The sequence below is a fragment of the Stegodyphus dumicola genome, chromosome 10 (assembly GCF_044657685.1).
Source record: "Stegodyphus dumicola isolate Sdum_Otavi_A_Nest chromosome 10, ASM4465768v1".
NCBI classification, from domain to species: domain Eukaryota; kingdom Metazoa; phylum Arthropoda; class Arachnida; order Araneae; family Eresidae; genus Stegodyphus; species Stegodyphus dumicola.
In genome coordinates this window covers 129,054,944-129,074,290 of record NC_140777.1, presented here as the reverse complement: position 1 = coordinate 129,074,290, position 19,347 = coordinate 129,054,944, and the positions used below count along the sequence as shown (strand labels likewise).

The 19,347-nt window shown below is 35.7% G+C and overlaps 1 protein-coding gene across 2 annotated transcripts in view; it reads right to left on the bottom strand.

The window, feature by feature from the left end:
- LOC118195624 (F-box only protein 32) overlaps positions 1-19,347 on the bottom strand; it is a 165,634-nt gene that overhangs the window by 35,541 nt on the left and 110,746 nt on the right. For both annotated transcript variants that reach the window (XM_085825529.1, XM_085825530.1), the window contains exon 3: positions 15,332-15,384. In XM_085825529.1, coding sequence (XP_085681655.1) covers positions 15,332-15,384 — 53 coding nt within the window. The remainder of the gene's footprint in view (positions 1-15,331; positions 15,385-19,347) is intronic.

Here is a 19,347-nt window from a genome sequence, read left to right as displayed (position 1 = left end):
TATTAATTACTTCCATTTACTGCTCACCACGAGAGGATATGGGGCCGAATCTCCACACATTAGAAAATATCTTTAGTAATCTCAGAAGATCACAGCACGTGATTACAGGTGACTTCAATGCTCACCATCAAATGTGGCATTACAATAATACAGATAATAGAGGACATACACTAGCTGACTTTATTGCTACACACAATCTGTATATACATAACCTCTCTTCAGACACTCCTACATTTGAAACAACAAATGGTAAAGGATGGCCGGACTTGACACTGTCAACATTGAGTATCTCCAATAAAATACAAGAATGGAAAGTTCTTGATGATCCAAGCCACTCAGATCATAACTACATTTCATTTGAATTATCAGAAGAAATCTCCGACCTCAAATTAAGAAGATTTTCAATCTCAAAGCAAAAAGCAAGGCAATTTGGAAGAAAAATCTCCACATGTCTTCAGTATGCGGAGAAACTTATAGATAAATGCACATCACCCGATGCAGTCCATGATTTAATGGAAACAATTATTAAAACAATACAGGAGACAGCGACCAACACATTTAAACTCCGTAACAACAACAAGATTACGAAGACTAACTGGTGGACAAAGGAATTAAGACGTGAAAAGCAACATACAAGGGCCCTTCGTAGAAAAATGAAAAGTGCTCCGGAAGGGTTGAAAATGGAAATATGGTTAAAATACAAGCAACAATTGGCAAATTACAAAAAGAAAATAACTGAAGCAAAATTAAGCAGCTGGAAGAATTACTGCTGTAGTAATAAAGATACGTACGGCCAGCTGTATAAAATGGCTACAAGTAAAGTTTTTAGTCCCGCACATATCGGTCTTTCGAGAGATCAACTCTCACATAACAGCCAGCTTGGTAATGTCACTGAAAAGATTCTCAACAATATTCTAGATGTTGTCTTCCTAAAAGATAACGCAGAAGATGATGGCCACTCACATTCCGATATTAGATACAATAATACCGCTCCAAATACTCCAGACGATGTGGAATTCCACTCACAAGAAATTTCAAAAATTATTAAGTATCTTCCGAATAATAAAGCTCCGGGACCTGACGGATTAGACAACAGGATTATTAAGATAATTCACCACGCAATGCCTTTTCTGTTCCACAAACTACTAAACCTCTGCCTCAAATTTTATGTCTTCCCGAATTGTCTCAAACAGGGACAAACAATACTATTCAAGAAAAATAATAAAGATCCTACGGATCCGGAAGCCTTCAGACCAATCAACCTCTTACCTGCAATAGGTAAACTTCTGGAACGTGCAATCGCGGGCAGATTACGCCACCACTTAGAGAAAAACGAAACCATAAGCCCCAACCAATACGGCTTCAGACCTCTCAAATCTACATCACATGCAATAGTAGAACTTCAAGAGCAGATCCGTAGGAATAAATCTTCAGCTCTCCATACAGCAGTACTCTGCATGGATCTCAAAAATGCGTTTGACTCCGTGTGGTGGCCTGGTATCCTTGAAGCCTTGCGCAACATTAAATGCCCTCAGAACATATTCAAGCTAATGAATAGTTTCCTAACAAACAGAGCAACGATAATCATCAGCAACAACTGTATAGTAGAAAGAAGAATAACGAGGGGCTGTCCACAGGGTTCTTGTCTAAGTGCAGACCTGTGGAACATCACCTTCAATTATATCACCTCCTACAAGTGGCCGGACCATACAAAGCTCATCGCCTTTGCCGACGATGTGGCCTTTGTAACAAATGGGCATTCAAGAGACATACTAGAAAAGAATAGTAACGAGACTCTCTCCATATTCCATTCACTCTGCGTCAATCAAAAACTTTTCAGAGTCTAAATCACATATTATTTTATTTCCAAAACCGGGCAAATCGCTACAAAGGCTACCTTGCATTAAAATCAATAATAGAAGAATCAAGATCTCAAAAGAAATCAAATTTCTTGGATTGAAAATTGATCAAAAGTTTTCTTGGATCCCACACCTCATGGAAATTCGGAAGAAGACCCAAACTATTTCTAGAGCCCTCGCGAGGATGCAAGGCACAACGTGGGGCCTAAAGTCGAGGATGCAAAACATTCTCTATAATACCGTGATCGAAAAGATAATCCTCTACGGGGCATCAGCATGGACTCACCCTATGACAGTGAAAAAGAAAAGACTCTTAGCTTCGATCCAACGCCCCTTCCTCTTACAAATAGCAAAAGCATACAGAACTACCTCAACGGCAGCTCTCTGTGTATTAACAGGAATCCCACCCCTCCACCTGAAAGCAAAAGAAGATGCAGACTTAGCCACGTTATTCCACCTCAAGAAAAACATAGAGGTAGAAGATCAAAACCTGTGCCCTCTTGATTTTGAACAGCCACGAAATCCTTACCTAAGACACCCTGCAGTACATGCAAAACTCAGAATATCTACAAAAGAAGACACCCTCAGTGTACCTTCATTTGCAGTCGTGTACACAGATGGGTCAAAGTTAAACGAAGAAGTAGGATGCGCATTCTTTGCACTCCTCTCAGAACAAGAAACAACAGAATGGAAAGGACACCTAAGGAACAACAACAGCGTTTTCTAAGCTGAGCTTTCAGCCATAAAACACGCTATTCTGTGGTCTCATCAAAAGCATCTAACATATGTTACCATCTACAGTGATAGCCAAGCGGCAATTAAAGCTGTCGATGATGCAAGAAACAAATCATCAATAGTGCAAGATATCTACGATTTATTATCACAGCGCAAGAGAACATCTATAAAAATAAAGTGGGTAAAAGCGCATGCTGGACAAGCCCAAAATGAAAGGGAAGATGCGCTTGCTAAAAATGCAGCTCAAGACCCATCTCTACCTCCAATCAATGTCCCATTCCCTAAATCGTATGTGAAACATATGTTGAAAAATATTACATTAAAAAAATGGCAAACTGAATGGGAAAATGCAGAAGTAGGTAGAAGGCTTTTCAACTTCTACAAGAAACCCACATATGATCCAATCTCTTATAACTTCTTCATCAACATATTCTTATCTGGACATGGTCCTTTCCCCACGTACTACTTTGCACGAAATTTGAGCGATTCAGACAAGTGCGTATGTGGGGAAAAGGGAGACCCAGAACACTATGTTTTCAAGTGCCAGCTCACAAAAGAGCTACACTGCAAAGGAAGGTCACAAATTACGCCTGAGTACATTAAATGCATGCTAACGATACCTCAATTACAACAAAAGGTTTCCTTGATTATGAAGAAACTTTTTGCATATAAAAGAGAAGACATATGTCAAGATGCTATCACATCTGTATAAATACCTCTTATTCTACAACTTGCAAAAATAATGCAAGATTTCAGAAATATTGCAAGTGTCTGAAACAGGCTAAATATGGTATAAACAGTTTTTATAAAATAGTTACATTAAGAATTTGGACTGTATTAATGTAATAATTAAATCATTAATTAAAAAATAATATAAATAATATACGACTCTATTAGATATATTAGTGTAAATGTAAGTATTATGTGATTTTCTAATGTATATTTTCTGTATTTATGATACATTAATTTACAAAAATAATAATGTAAGATTTCAGTGCTGATGCATTTGTGTGTAACAAGTTAAAAAAAATGAAAGGAAATGTATTAATAAGAGAATTCGCCTTAGTAATTCAACTAAGTATGATAAAGTGGGAAAAAAAAATCCTTCAATTAGCTCCTTAAAATGATGTTTATTTTAATTCGATGTAACTAGATATACTAATGTAAATATATTGTTTGTATGAAGTACAATGTACAATGAAAGTTTGTATGTATGTTCGAAGTAATTATGTTATTTCAATCTGCCATAATCCAACTTTTGTTAATAGGTTAATTTCTTTGCAATAATTGTATACTATGTCTTTGTAATTGTATATTCAATACGTAAGTCTAATATTAATGTAAAATTACTATGTAAATGTCTTGGTAGGCTAGCATCCGATGCGGGCCAACTAAAAGCCCAGCGGGGTACAGTAGTGCGACGGAGCAACACCTGTAAAAGTCACTGACGAAGTTCTGGTGCTCCGTCCACTTTTCCCTGTCCCTGTCCCTGGTTATATCGTCTAGACGAACAGTGACTTGATCCCTAGGCTCCTGGACATGAGCAGCTCTGATTGGGTGGCAGTCTCTACGAGTTGCTTGTTGGGCTGCCTCGAATTTCATGGCGTACCCTACAGCGCTTTTTAAATCTTTTACATCCGCCATTCGTAGAGCTTTCTGTATTTCAGTATCCCGGATGCCGTTGATAAAGTATTGCAAGGACAGGATTTCCCTTGTTTCTGTCGGGCATTCCGAAAAGGCGAGATGAAAAGCTTTTAACATCCGTGGCGAGCTCCTGAAGTGTTTTGGTAGGCTCCTGTTGACGAGATTTTAATTGGAGCCTGCTAAAGTCTTTTAAACACTTCTCCCCAGAGCGCAGCTCCAAGGCGCCTGACAGAGCTTCGAAATCTAACCTTTTGTTTTCGGGAAGAGTCTGAAGGATATCCGCTGCGTCGGCTCTTAAAGAAGCGGCGAGATGACAGGCCTTAGCTTGGGAATCCCATCCATTCGCATCCGCCACGATAGAAAATTGTTTCTTATACACCTGCCAGGAGGTCTTCCCATCATATGTGATAGCTTCAGAGAGGGACGAGCAGGCATGGGTAGAAATTTTAAACCATCCGAAGTGCTCCCTGCCGTCGCTACGAATTTCTTTAAAGTGTCAACTTCTTTGGTGACGACAGCAGAAATTCTGTCTTCGATTTGTTGTTCATTATGTCCTTGGACGGCAGAAACTCTTTCTTCAATTTGTTGTTGGAAGGCCGAAACTCTTCCTTCGACTCGTTGCTCCACAGCCGACACTCTATCTTCTATTTCATCTTTGACAGAAGAAACCTTTTCTTCAATTTGTCAGACTTTATTTTCGACAGCTCCTATTCTGTCTTCCATTGCCTCAAATTTACTTTGTTTTACGCAGGTTATTTCTCTTTTCATTTCGTCTTGACCTGCTACAATTTTTCTTGTACAGCTTTTATGTCTTCTTTAAAAGTTACTTGACCAGCTTCCAACTTTTCGTGAACGGCTTTCATTTCCTTTTTAACGGATTCTTCCATCTTTTTCTGACCAGCTTCCATCTTTTCCTGACGGGATTTCATCTCATCTTTCATTTCTTCTTGTTCCGCTTTCATTTCTTGCTGGCCCGTTTTCATTTCCTCTTTAAATGCAGCAAAGGCTGATATCAGCTGTCTTAACTTCTCTTCCATTATTCCATTATATCCTCTTGTGATTGGCATTCAAACCCCACTCCTGACACCAAAAATTGTTGCGTGCGTACGGGTTCGTTGCGAAATGAATGCACAAGTCCGATGAAAAATGAAGAAAATTTATTATTATCACAACAAATATAATTAAATGTCCTCAAATAATCGTGCAGTATCACAATATATCACAGTAGTATCTTCTAACTACTCAAACGTTCAAGAGAACTTAATTCAAAACAGCTAAAAGCTAATCAGCGAATTCGCTACAATCAACAAGATCAGTTTTCTAAACAAACTCTTAAAACAAGAACAAACTAACTAACTCTCGAATTGAGAGGTTTTCCTACTATTTATAATATTTTAAAATCGCGCGCGAGAATTTTCTAGTACTTTCTCGAAATCAAAAAGAGATATTTATTAAATGTTGCATGCACGCGTTCTTGTATTTTCAATTTTCCGACTTAGCTTTCTTTTAATATTCGTCACGCGCTGCACTGCGCGGGAAATAAAATCATTTAATTTACAATTCAACTAACATAGCTATTTAAATACTTAATTCGTAACAATATGTCAAAATTTTTCAAAGGAAAGATCTAAAATGCTAAGTTAATTAAATTAGCATAGGACTAGGCTTTAATAATATGATATTTGATAAAAAAAGTCATTTTTAAAATATTCCATAATATTAACAGTATTAAATTCCATATTCAAGAAAGAACAAGAGGAGCACCAAAATACTGAAGTATGTAAAAGTTGGCAAATTCAATAATTTTGTTCTTTAAGAACATTTAAATTTTATAACTGTCATTTAGTAATTATTAAATCTAAAAGCAGGAAATACACTGGTAAAATAAATTAAGAGAATTTTCATATTTGATCTACGATCTCCAGAACTACTGGACAGATTTTGACAAAATTTAGTCTGAACATAGGTTGATATAATACAAACAAAATAAACATTCAGCAGTTATAAAAGAAACACATATTCGTGTGTAACACTCATGGGAGTCTGAAGACCTGAAATAGCGGTTGCAGAAGACACAAAAGAAATGGGTTAATAGGGGTTATGGTCCCCTTTCACAGCCATACAGGCCTTGCAGCGTGATGTCATACTGGAAAGAAGGCAGTTTATCAGTGCCTGTGGTAGTTGGTCCCTTTTCATTCAGCAACGCTGTTTTCAGTTCCTGGATAGATCTCGGAGGGCGGTTGCGAGTTGCAATTGCACTCCCCAGAGCGTCCCAGACATGCTCTATAGGGCTGAGGTCTAGAGACCTGGCTGGCCAACCCATCCGGCGAATATCCTCAGTCTCGAGAAATTCGTCGACCAGAAGAGCTCTATCTGGCCTCGCTTTATCGTCCTGTAAGATGAACTCGAGGCCCACTGCACCTCGGAAAAGGTGAACATAGGGCTCCAAGACCTCATCCCTATACCTCACACCAGTCACAGAGCCTCTGTCAAAGACGTGGAGAGTTGTGCGGCCATCCAACATGATGCTTGCCCAGACCATTACATCGCCAACGCCATAATCGTTGATTTCGCGGACATTGGAGGGTAGGTAGCGGGTCCCTGATTCTCTCCATATGTAAGTACGATAAGAATCGCTGTTTAGGCTAAAACGGGACTCGGCGGTAAACAGAACGGTCGCCCGTTGCTCCGCACTCCAATCACTATGCTGCCTGCACCATGCTAATCGGACTCTCCTGTCCGTAAATATGAGCAGGACGCAAACAGCCGGTCTTCTGGCAAACAACACTCTCTCATTCAGTGTTTTGGAAACAGTCACCCTTGTTACACGGGTTCCTGTGGCTGCATACAGGTCCCAAGAGAGCTGAGAACCTGTAGCCCCACTTACGCCTCGCTAAAATGGACAAATAGCGATCTTCTCTGGCCGTCTTGGCCGACCTTGCCCAGACTTTCTCTCGATGGATCCAGTATCCTGAAACTGTTTCCATAGGTTACACACGACGTTGGGGGTTAAATTAAACTCTACATATCTGGACTTGCGACTGGCCTGCCTCTAGCCTCCCCACAATTCGCCATCTCATTCCATCATCTAAACGTTGGTGGTTACGGTTACTCATTTCTACTGTTAACCAGAGAACAGGGGCTCCATTACCTAGCTGACATGATGTCTGCCTTACACGGATTAAAGCCCCTGCCTCCAGAAGCTATTTATTATGACTAAGCAGAATAAGTTTACAGTGGCATACAAGGCCTTCAAGGACACAAGAACATAAGTAACATAGTCATAAAAGACCCTAAAGAAAGCATGTTACAAGTAGTACCTATAGCATTCAAACAATAAACCGAGTATACTTTCATAATTTGTACTGAAAATACGAAATACTTTCAAAACTGAGTCCAACTAATTTAAATAAAAACTATAGTGCAAACAAAATATAATACATCCATTACTGCATTATACACAATTAATATCAATTAGATTCACAATTTCAAGAAGAACCATTCAATTTAGAAAAAAAATGCATAAAGATAAACTAAGACAATAATAAACTGCCAAATAAAATTTTTTCATATGAATTCAGAATTAAGAACCAAAAACTTTGATACCTGAACAATATTATCATAAAATACACTGAACCTGAGATATTATTACAATGCAAAACATAAATTTGGTTTAAAAACAAAACCACTCCAAGTAATATAAAAACTCTACATCAGGTTTGCTGGCAACGCGATAGAAATACAGTACAAGAATAATGCCAACATAAATATATGAAAAATTCCGATTCCAAAAACCACATACATTCAAAAATAAGTCAAAGAAAATTATTATAAAATACTGCCTTAAATGCACATTTTACAATAGAGAACTCAAGTAAAACCAATAAAATTCACAAAAACAGGTCAACTATTCAATTCAGAAAAGTGCAAAAAGGTATACAAAATAATTATTCTAGATTAGGTTTGCTGGCATCGCTAAGACAAATGCAATACTAGAAAAATGCCGACACAAAATTTTACAGAATTTCAAAATCAAAAACAAAATGCATTCAAGATTAAAGTAAAGAAAATTAATATAAAATAACTATCATGAATGTAAATTTTTATAATAGAATGCACAATTAATGCCTATCAAATTCACCAAAGTGAATCAATTCAATTACAAAAGAACGCATTAAAATATGCAAAATAATAAAATTGTCACAAAAATTTTCTGTTAAATTTAATTAACAATTACAAAACTAATAGGCTACAAGTAACCGTTACAATTTATAAGAGCATAGATGCATTCAATGTCAGATACGTCTGTTCTACGTAAAACCATTTCTAATTTTAAATCCGTAACATAAGTAGTGGAAACAACAAAACTGAACAATAATAAGCATCAAACACACAAAGTTAAACAATTACCATTATATAGTAAAAATCTAACTGTCGCTGAAAGTCAATTACTCACTCCCAATAGAGATGATCTGAGAGAATTATTTACAGAAAAATTTAATTCCTGACAGAAAAGCATAATTTCCTTAAATTTCTTACTCTCACTAGAGTTTTTTAATATCATTTCAGCCCATTTTGGCCTGTGTTGATCTAAAGGTTTATTCAAGTGAAGGTTTTTAGTAAATGGACAGTGAAAGATAAAGTGTTCAGGGTCTCCCAACTCCCCGCAAGAACAAAGCTCAGTCGTACGTAGTCCAAATCGAAAGAGATATGTATTAAAAGGTCCATGACCAGTGAAAAATTGAGTATAAAAATTCGATGTGCTTCTTTGACTGAGTGAAACTTTTGGAAAGAAAGAGAAGACTCGTCTTCCTGTGGAGTCATTAGTCCATCTTTCCTGCCATTTCACAAGCAGTGTATTTAAAGTCTCGCTCTTCAAGTGTGAAAAAGGCAATTTCGTTGGATTTTCAATTCCGTTGATATCATTAGCAGCCCATTTAGCTAAAGTATCTGCTTCTTCATTGCCCAGTATGCCAACATGAGCTGGCACCCAGGTAAGAAGTGGTCTTTCAGATGAATTAAATCTTAGCAATTTCTCTTGAATAACTTGTACAATCGGATTTCTATTCGTAATGTCTGAGATAGCCTGCAGACTAGATAATGAATCACTGAAGATCTTAGTCTTGCCCAATAGATTTCTTTTAACATAAGTGAGAGCAGCGTTTATCGCTAAAAGTTCTGCCTGAAAAACAGTATTTCTGTTATCAAGCCTTCGAGTCCATGTATATACCTTTTGAGTATTGTTAAATACACAAAATGCACAACCTGTTCCACGTTCAGTTTTAGAACCATCTGTAAATAGAGCAATGTCATTGGCTACTGGAGCCGTATAGTATAAATTGACTGCAGATTTGAGTTTTAAAGAGGCAGGATGGCCAAGATTAGATGGAACCCGTAGTTCATAATCATTTACTAGGTGATGTTGGTTCCATAAATCCCCATTCAATCGTAATCGTAGGATCCGTCCTAAAAAAGAGTCTCTTTGAGCCTGCAGATCTAATGGAGGTATACCCGCCAAAATCTGCAGTGAGGCTGTCGAGGTTGTTCTGTAACCTTTGGAAATAAGTAATAGCTGATGCCTCTGTATTGAATTCAGTAAGCCACTCATAGTTTTGTTCATATCAAAACCCCAAACGGAGACTCCGTACAAAAGAACTCTTTCAGTGATTGTTTTATACCACAGCCGCAAGATTTTTGGGGAAGTACCCCAATTAAGGCCCATAGTCTTTGTCATGCCATTCGTAAGAACGGCACATCTCTGTTTAAGATGTTTCACATGTGGAAACCAAGACAGCGTATTGCTGATAACAAAGCCTAAATATTTCAAGGTGCTTGCACATTTTATAGGCCTTCCATGGATTTTTATAGACGGATTTCGACGCATTTTTCTTTTCCTACCGATAAACAACATAGTAGTTTTTTCTTCGGAAATTCTTAATTTATGCAAGTCTGCCCACTCTACAAACTTATTGATCGCTTGTTGAGCTCTTACTTCAATGTCCTTTACGCCTGAGATAATTAACAGAAAATCGTCGGCATAAGCTTGCAAAGTTACTTGTTCAGTATTTTCAAACATACCAAAGGCCGAATTAGCGACTAAGTTCCACAGGGTTGGTCCTAAACAGGAACCCTGTGGACAGCCTCTTTGCAAATCTTTTATTAAAATTTCATTATCCAGGGTTAATTGAATTTTGCGTTGTTCCAAGTAATTTCGAATTAAATTCAAAATTTCAACAGGGCAGTTTGCGCTATCCAATGCATCAATTATGTCAGGCCACCAGACCGTGTCAAATGCACCACGTATATCAATGGAGATGATTAACGTGTGCCTGTTACCATCCCTGTTGCGTTTTACTGTGTTTAGCAGATTAAAAACAGCCATTTCAGTTGAAACCCCCTTTTTAAATCCAAACTGAAAGTCACTGATCACTTTATTTTCAGTTAGAAAATAATTTAGTCTGTTCAATATTAATATTTCAAAGAGTTTATTTAAAGAAGAAAGAAGACTCACTGGTCTATAAGAAGACAAAATAGCAGGATCTTTACCATTTTTGCCAAATAAAACTATTTCGGCAATTTTCATCTGCCGTGGAAATAAAGCCAACTTCCAACATGCTCGATATAAAGATAACAACAATTGGGGGAATTCTTTGAAAAGTATCTTTATGATAATATTATCAAGACCGTCTGGTCCGGGGGCCTTCTTAGACGGTAGAGAACGAAATGTATTTACTAACTCCTCAAGCTCCAGTAGGGCAGAGTCACTTAAAGTAGAATTCCAAGTTTGATTTTTAAATTTTTCTCGCATTACTTTATGTAAATCCATATCGTCAATCTCCAAATCCAATGGAAATAACTCATCTAATTTTTTTTTTATATTTCTCTCCCAGAGAAGTACAGTCCGGAGCTACCTCTACTGGCAGCTGAAGAGGTCGAAATACTCTGTCCACTGCAATCTTTTGAGTGATGCCATAAGGATTTTCAATAGCAGCACAAAATGCCTTCCAAGATTCACTTTTTGTCTTTATAATCAATCTTTTAAAAATTGCTAGTTCCTTCTTATAAGAAATTTTAAGTGAATGCCTTATATTGTCATCCCTTTCTTTTTGCATACGTCTCCTTAAAGCACGAACTTTGTTCCTTTTTATTGTGAGCGAGTCAGACCACCATGATGTAGAGGTTTTAATCCGTACTCTTTTCGACTTATAGGACGCTGTTGCTGCATCCATCAATGAACCAATAAAAAAGTCGTAGTTATTTTCTAAATCCTCTCGAGAAGTATTAGATTCAAATAAATTTATAAATTGAGAAATTCGTGGACGAAGTTTCTCAATAAATTTTTCATTTCCACCATATGAAGTTTTAAATCTACGTTTCAAAATTATGTCTTCCGAGATTCCAATTTCAAACAAAATAATTTGATGATCACTAATAGACAAACCTGTCAACACCCTCCAATTTGTAATAGAAATTGCAAAAGGAGATGAAGCTAATGTAATATCAGGCCAACCCTTGGCTCTGACAGTCAAGAATGTTGGCTCTGAATCGGAGGAATTAGGAACACACAGTCTGTTTTCGTGGATAAAATTAAGAACTTTAGCAGCCCTATGATCTTCTTGATTTCCACCCCAAAGAGGACTCGTAGCATTAAAATCACCCGCAATAAGCAAAACTCATTTCTACTGTTCCGATGGGAATTTAACCGATTGCTGCAAGATAACACCGAAAAATTCGCCAAGGTGTGCTAGCGAACGCATTCGTCTTATACCCTCCACGCGCTTATAAAGCCTGTTTTGTTGACTCCGCCTTACACACACTTGTACGCTTACGTATTTGCCGTACAGGATTTGCATTTTTATCTAGAAGCAGTGGTTTCCCCTCTTCAGTTAGTTTTTTTCATGCAATTTGATAAAATATGCAAATTCTCTTAATTTATTTCACCAGTATACATTTAAATTCAGAGAAAACTTATGCAAATCTTAGTTTTCCAGTTTAAGTTATGCGAAAAAGCAATTGTCAATTGTATCAATCAAAACAAGAATTTTGTACCTAGGCATCGATTCTCCATACCGCAAACTACCTCACAAAAACTAATAAAAGATATGATCTTACTCAAATCATCCATTCCAGCTCCAGCTGATGAATCAGACTGATCATTTGCAAAAGTTGATGTATTTTCATAAATGTTAAAATGAGACTCCAATGTATTAACCTCTAGAGTATTTTATCTCGATTTTAACTCCATTTTAACCATCTGTGGTAGTTAATTTTTCAAAATAAGCAATGAAAGTTCTGTAAATTTATTTCCATCCTTTATATAAAAGATACGTATAGTATTAGCACCAGAGTTGCATCAGCAAATTTAAATACTTTGGTACTTTTCCGTTTTGCCGGCGCAAACGATAAAGTCGCCAATAATGGTTTAACTGATGCCAGACGGAATATCTTCGCTGGTAACCTTTTACGCCTCAGTTTCAAAACAAGTTGAAGCCATTTCTTATCAGATTGTTTCTTTCAATACTGGCATACAATAATATAGAATTTTTACACGATATTTAAATTTTATCCCCTAAGACAATTCACGGTAATTAAGTCAATTAGAACGCAATTACACCGCTCATCCGAAGGCGAAATCAAGTGTTAAATTCATCAATTCTAATGACTAGCGAAGTAAAGCACTGCGGTTTTACATAATTTCTGAGTAAGCTATTTGTACGAATTGAAATAATTCTTGCATTTAAACTTGTATTCCAAATTAAGATTTAACTTAAAATTAATGTAGATAATTACTGAGCGAATTAAATTTTAGTAGCGTAGTTTACGTGAGATGGATCACTTGGGGTCACGTGATACGAACCGGCGAATCAGGATTTTGAACTATGAAATCATAGTAAATTCTTAAATTAATATCTTTTTACAAATTTATTGTCTTTATTTATTGGCTTTTTACAAAATTTTAAACCATATTAAAATGTTTATGCCTATACAATAAAAAAAAATTCTTAGAATTAACATTTTTTATGTGTATACTGTATGTTGTAGCCAACAAAGTCTGCTTGGCGAGATTTGCGCCGGCGAAACGGAAAAGTACCAATACTTTTAGGTTAATTTCTGAATATTCTTTTAACACCTGCATTTGTGTGTAACATTCAATTTATCACATTTGAATATCATGCTAAAACGCTTTTTATTATTATTATTATGTACTTCACGCTTTCTTTTCCTCAGAATCTTTGCTTGCTAATGAACCCAATTTTTTGACATAAGTTGCCACTGACCATTCTTCCGTGGTCATTGATAAAGACTAAAAATTTTTCATCTTGTGATCAAAAAAGATATTCTGTTATTAGAAATAGCATTAATAACTCTGTCATGTTTTTATATCATCTTTCTATTAGTTATAAAACTGAACGAATTCTCCAGAAATTCAATTTTCAAATCATTTTCTCGTCTGCCAATAAAATCCATTGATTCTTAAAAGTTTCACTTCTGCCTATAATTCTTAGGGAATTTATAGTACATCTTGTGTGGTTTGAGACATATCCACGAAACTGAAAGAGCGCCGGAGCTTCGCATCAAGGAACATGAAATTATACCTGAAAAGTGAAAATTAACAAGACTTGGATAGCTAATCATAGTCGTAAATTTAATGACAATTTTGACTTGGGGGGTGCAGAAATTATCAAAAAAGCTTCTTCCATTGCTGAATAGGATTTTTTAAGATTTTCATATTAGCAAATATTTATTTTGTTCAGTTAATGACTTTAATTCCAATCCATTATTAACTACGGCTTTTAAAATTCTATTAATTCCTTTTGGTTATAAATACAGCCCTTTCATGCACATTTCTTTGTTCCCGATGAAGAGGGAGCTGTACATGTTTGCCCTCAAAATCGATAGAGTCTTGACTAAAATCTATGCCAAACATAAGGTTGTTGCCTTGCCTAATTTTACTATTTGACATTATTTGACATTATTTGCCTAATTTTACTATTTGACATTAATTCCTAAGGGAAAAATTGGTTTACAAATGGCTTTCAGGAACAAATTAAGTTCATGAACTGAGGTTTCACAGTAATTTAAGTGCCTTCACAGAAGTGAACCGAAATAACAAAAACATTTGACATTAATTCCTATGGAAAATATTATTTTCATTCCTGAACAGCTTTCAAGACAGGAAAAAATTACATTCATAAACTGAGGTTCTATTGTATTTTATATAAGGTTTTCATAGAAATCAACTAAAGTAAAAACGTATAGTCATGTTCATTCTTATAACAAAGGAGTGGCTAATATATTAAAAATACATATAATTAGCATTAAAACAATAGCTAAAAAATTACTTTAAAAGTGAAGGAAAAGTGTTTCACAACTTTCAATAACTAAGTTAGCAAATCTGCAAAATTATTCTTTTCCTTCCTTTTATAAAAATAAATAAATATGTAGATATTAAAACATTTAAAAGAAATAGAGAAAGAACACAATTTTTAAACATTTTAAAAAATGAAAGTTTATTCCAATAATTATCAATATACATTCATATTTTTTTAAATTTTATTCTTTATTTTTTCAGGAAATTAAGTTTCATTCCGTTTACAGCAGATTTCCAATTGGCTAAAAATGTAATTTTTTCATGTTGGTAATACATTAATTTTCCTTCAGTCACATTGCTAAAACGTTCTTTAAGGATTATGTTTCACTGGAAAATAAATCTGTGTATAGTCCATTAAAATAAAGATCATACTGCTCTTTCAGTTGTTCTTTTCTTACTTTTTTTTTTTTTTTAATTTAATACAAGCAGGTTTTTATGGCATTTCACACATACGTTCAGGAAGGCTCAAATAATGTATTTATGTGGAATATTAAAAAAGAAGGAAAAAAAAACACTCAATTATATACTTTAAATTATGATAACCTTATCTATGGGTATTGCTATAATAAATTTACAATCGAAATAATTATAAATCGATCTAAACCACAAATATGCATAATGAATAAGTATATATAATAAATACAATATTTTTACAAAAGTTTAAATAGTATGAGTGTGATTAAATCATAACTTAAATTTATAATAACAGCATTATACTCACCTCTTTGGTATTTTTCAAAGTGATTTGACAATGAGGTTGACATTCATTTATAACTAAAAAAAAAGCCATTATTAAATATGCATCACAAATTAGATATAAATGAAGAAATATTATATACTGAAATCAAATTATAGACAGGGAAAAAAATAACTGACACATACACGCACTGCTGATAAAAGATTTAAGAAAAAATATTTTAAAAGAAATGAAAGCAATCATATAATTATGAAGAACATTATGGTTGGAAGACAGTGGTTATAATTTCAGAATATTGTTGTGTTTTTCTTTTCTAATATCAGTTGTTACGGGGTTCATGAGGATTTGGAGTGAATAACGACGACACTTGATGAAGTATCGAAACACACTTTATTATCCAGTACCGTCAGGCCAGCTCCAAAACACGTTTTTACATCGTCGGTGAACTACTATAAACACACTGACACAATCAGCGACGCAGCCTCCAGGTTATCAGGCTATCACGGTGGAGACAGCTTCACGGTAAAGCACTAAAGTACAGCTCCCGACTCTGCTTGGTCGTTCTCGGAACTCCACGTACTCTCGAGACTCTCCACGCTACAACTCGCGATGCACTCGACGACACACAGAGCACAGCTCCCGACTCTTCGGTTCAGTCGTTCCCGGAGCTCAACACGCTCTCTCGACGATGCACTACCAGACTCTTTCGGTGCACTCGACGACCCGCTCGGCACTCGCTGCCCGGCTGTCAACTCGATCGACTCCGCAGGGATTGACTCGCTGGACGAGACACCAACTCGATACTATCTCGCACTCTATGCGAGGCACACACTGACTCGCCCTCTCAACGAGGCATTCCACTAACTGACTGCGGACCAGCAGGGTTTATATAGCTTTCGGCTTGTGTTCGAGAACATTCTGGGCTAAACCGGTAAGAATTCGTTCCAGAAGGTTCTCCATCCGTCCATGGCATATCGCCAATTTTGTCGCCAAATGTGCGATTTCTCGCCAAATGTGGCAATTCTGCCTTCCCTTGTCACTTCATGGCAACCCTAAAACTGCTTTGCGGGGAAGCCATCTCACTGTGCTTGTACATTTCGTAGCAATATTATACCAGTTACAAACAAGTTGTTACAAGCAATATTAAGCTATGATTTAAACTATAATTCAATATTATGATGCAAATAGCTTGTAATCTGTTTAGATAAAAGATCCAAGTCTAATTCTACATCATAGATATTCTCATTTGCAGAGATTAATTTCCTGCAATGACACATACTGCAGTGCAGTGGTATACTTACAACTGTGAAGGCCTGGGGAGGAAACCTTCTAGGGGACTCCATCGGAAGGATCGCCATACCAAATGTCAACAAAAATATATAATTGTCATTTATGTAATTTAAATTCAAAATTTAAAATGGTTTGGAAACAAAATCTTAAGACTAAAGAAAAAAAAAAAACTATAGACAAAATATATTAAAAAAAAAGCTTTTTAATATTCCATTGTTGATAATTAAAAAATGTTTTTAACTTTTCTCTCAATAACTAAAGCTAAAACTGATTATTGTGACCTTTGACTTCTGAACATTTTTTTACAGCTTCATCAAAATTAATGTTTTTAGCTAATGAATTTTTAATTGAAAGGACTGCCAAACTGTGAAGTCTTACTTTGCTCACTGTTAATCAAAGATAGCTTTTAATCAACTTCAAATTTGAAAAGCTTCTTTTCCAAGAAGCAAATGAAACACATATTGTCAAAAAACCTTCAGCGCCAAATAAAAGTTAGAGACTAGTTCTTGGACGTCCAAGTGCACAATAAACTAACACTTTCAATGCAAATCACATTTTAGCTTCCTTCTTTTTAATACTCCTACATACAGGTGCATATACTTAAAATCTTGAGGACCCCCTTGATCAGATGACTGGAGCAGTCTTCTCCCTCTCGCTGCAATGTATTATTCAAATATCTCATTTTCATATTTAAACTTCCATCCACAAGAAAGTGTGGATTTGATTGTCTACATACAGAGGCTGTTCGCACATTTTTTGGACGATTTTGCTTTGCTGTTTAAAAAAAAAAAAAAAAAAAAACTTCCGTTTGGGGGGAAAAAATTAAATGCAATTATATATTTGAAAGTATAAATTATCGTCTGCTACTTGACAGTTTTGTTTTCATGTATAACATTGCTTTAAAGAAGAAATGGATGGAAGGCTAAGTTTATCTTCTTCCCAAAGAAAATTATTCGTATCTATCGATAGTTATTAAAAAATGTTGTGAAAGACACGACTTTTTTATATCTAAAGCTAGGATAATGTTGTCAACAATAAAGTAAAAAAGCGTCAAAATTTAGCTTCAAGTGGAAAAATTGTTCCAAATACATATCCAAGGAGAAAACGGATTGTTTGGAATGTTGCAAAAGTAAGCTATTTAATGTAAAATGAAAATCCTCCAAGTCAAAGGACAGTTGCAAAATCATTAAAATGCTCAGTGTCAACTGTAAATAAAATGGTTGCTGATTTGAATCTTGAATCGGCAAAAAAACATAATGTGCATCGTCTTTCGCCACGACATATCGACAAAAGTAGAATATGCCGCAGAGTTCATTATGAGAAAAATTTATCCGGACAAAAATGGAGAAATAGATGAATCTTGAGTGTATCTAAATGAGTGAAATAAAAAGAAGATCCATTTATTATCATCAAAGAGGAGAAAAAAAATTTAAAATATGGTTCAAGGAATCTAAAGAAAACTTTTCTAAGGGACTTATGATTTTTGCTGGGGTTTCATATACCGGCAAGTTAAAAATAAAAAGAGTGAAGAAAAATGTTCAGATCAACTCCACATATTATCAAAAACACATTTTATACGCAATTTTCAGATATAAATACCTTCTCTTTATACAGTGTGATCAATCAGTAGAACTGCAACAAGACAAAGCAAACAGCGACATGCCAAAATCTACAGTTAATTTCCTGGGAAAAATGGACCAAGAAACAGATACCAAGGCGTTAACCCTTCACTAGATCCTTATTAAATCTCCTGATTTGTCACCATTGTATTTTTGCGCTTTTGGACTTTTAAAAAGCGGGTTGTCCAACCTACAACCTCCTTATACGTTAGAAAGCTGTTCGTTAGCAACTGGATAAAATATCTCTTTCGATACTACAAAAGGCCTTTATTGGCTTCAAAATTACAATGTAGAAAGATAGTGAAGAATAAGGATTATCGAATAGAACATAAAACTGTTGGGTAGAGGCGAGCGAACGTTTTTTCTTATGCGCATGCGTATTAATTATGATGGCGCAGCTGTCTCTTCTACCGACACATCCGTCATTCGAGCTTCGAGCGTATGGAGATGGTGAGATGTTACTTGCTGTGTGATGGTCAATACGATTTCCTGTGTGATCCTTTTATTCATTATACGTGTAAATAAAGTGTGTTGTCCTAAATCGATGCCTTCTTTACTGTAAATATTGGCCTCTGAACAACAAATGGTAGCAGCTCCGTGGTTTTGTCAAGAAGAATTGGATATAAGAGACCAAGTCGAAACCGAAACTGTCTTAGTGGAAGCCAAAAATGGAGAAGTGGAACGTTCCCGAATTAACTGGAGAGAACTATTTTATTTGAGCATTAAAAATTAAAGCTGCCTTATCACTGAAAAGACTTGACTCGGTAATTTCAACGGTAAAACCAGAAAATTTAGACGAGAAAGATGAAAGATTGTGGAATGAGAAAAACGCTGACGCCGTAGCATATATAAAACTTTCATTATCGGATCAACAGGCACTTCAGTTCTCCACAGAAGAGAATGCAAAAATTCTTTGGGAAAAAATAAAGTCAACATTTACGGGACAAGCCGAAGATCGAAAAATAGATGCTGGTAATGAGTTAAAAAATTTAGAAATGAAGTTGCATGAGTCGGCTAATGATTATATCGCAAGAGCGAAAGGAATAGCAACTAAGTGTCAATCGCTAAGCCTAGATGTATCTCCTCGAGAACTGGTGTTTTACACAGTCCGTGGACTTCGTGGGAAATTCT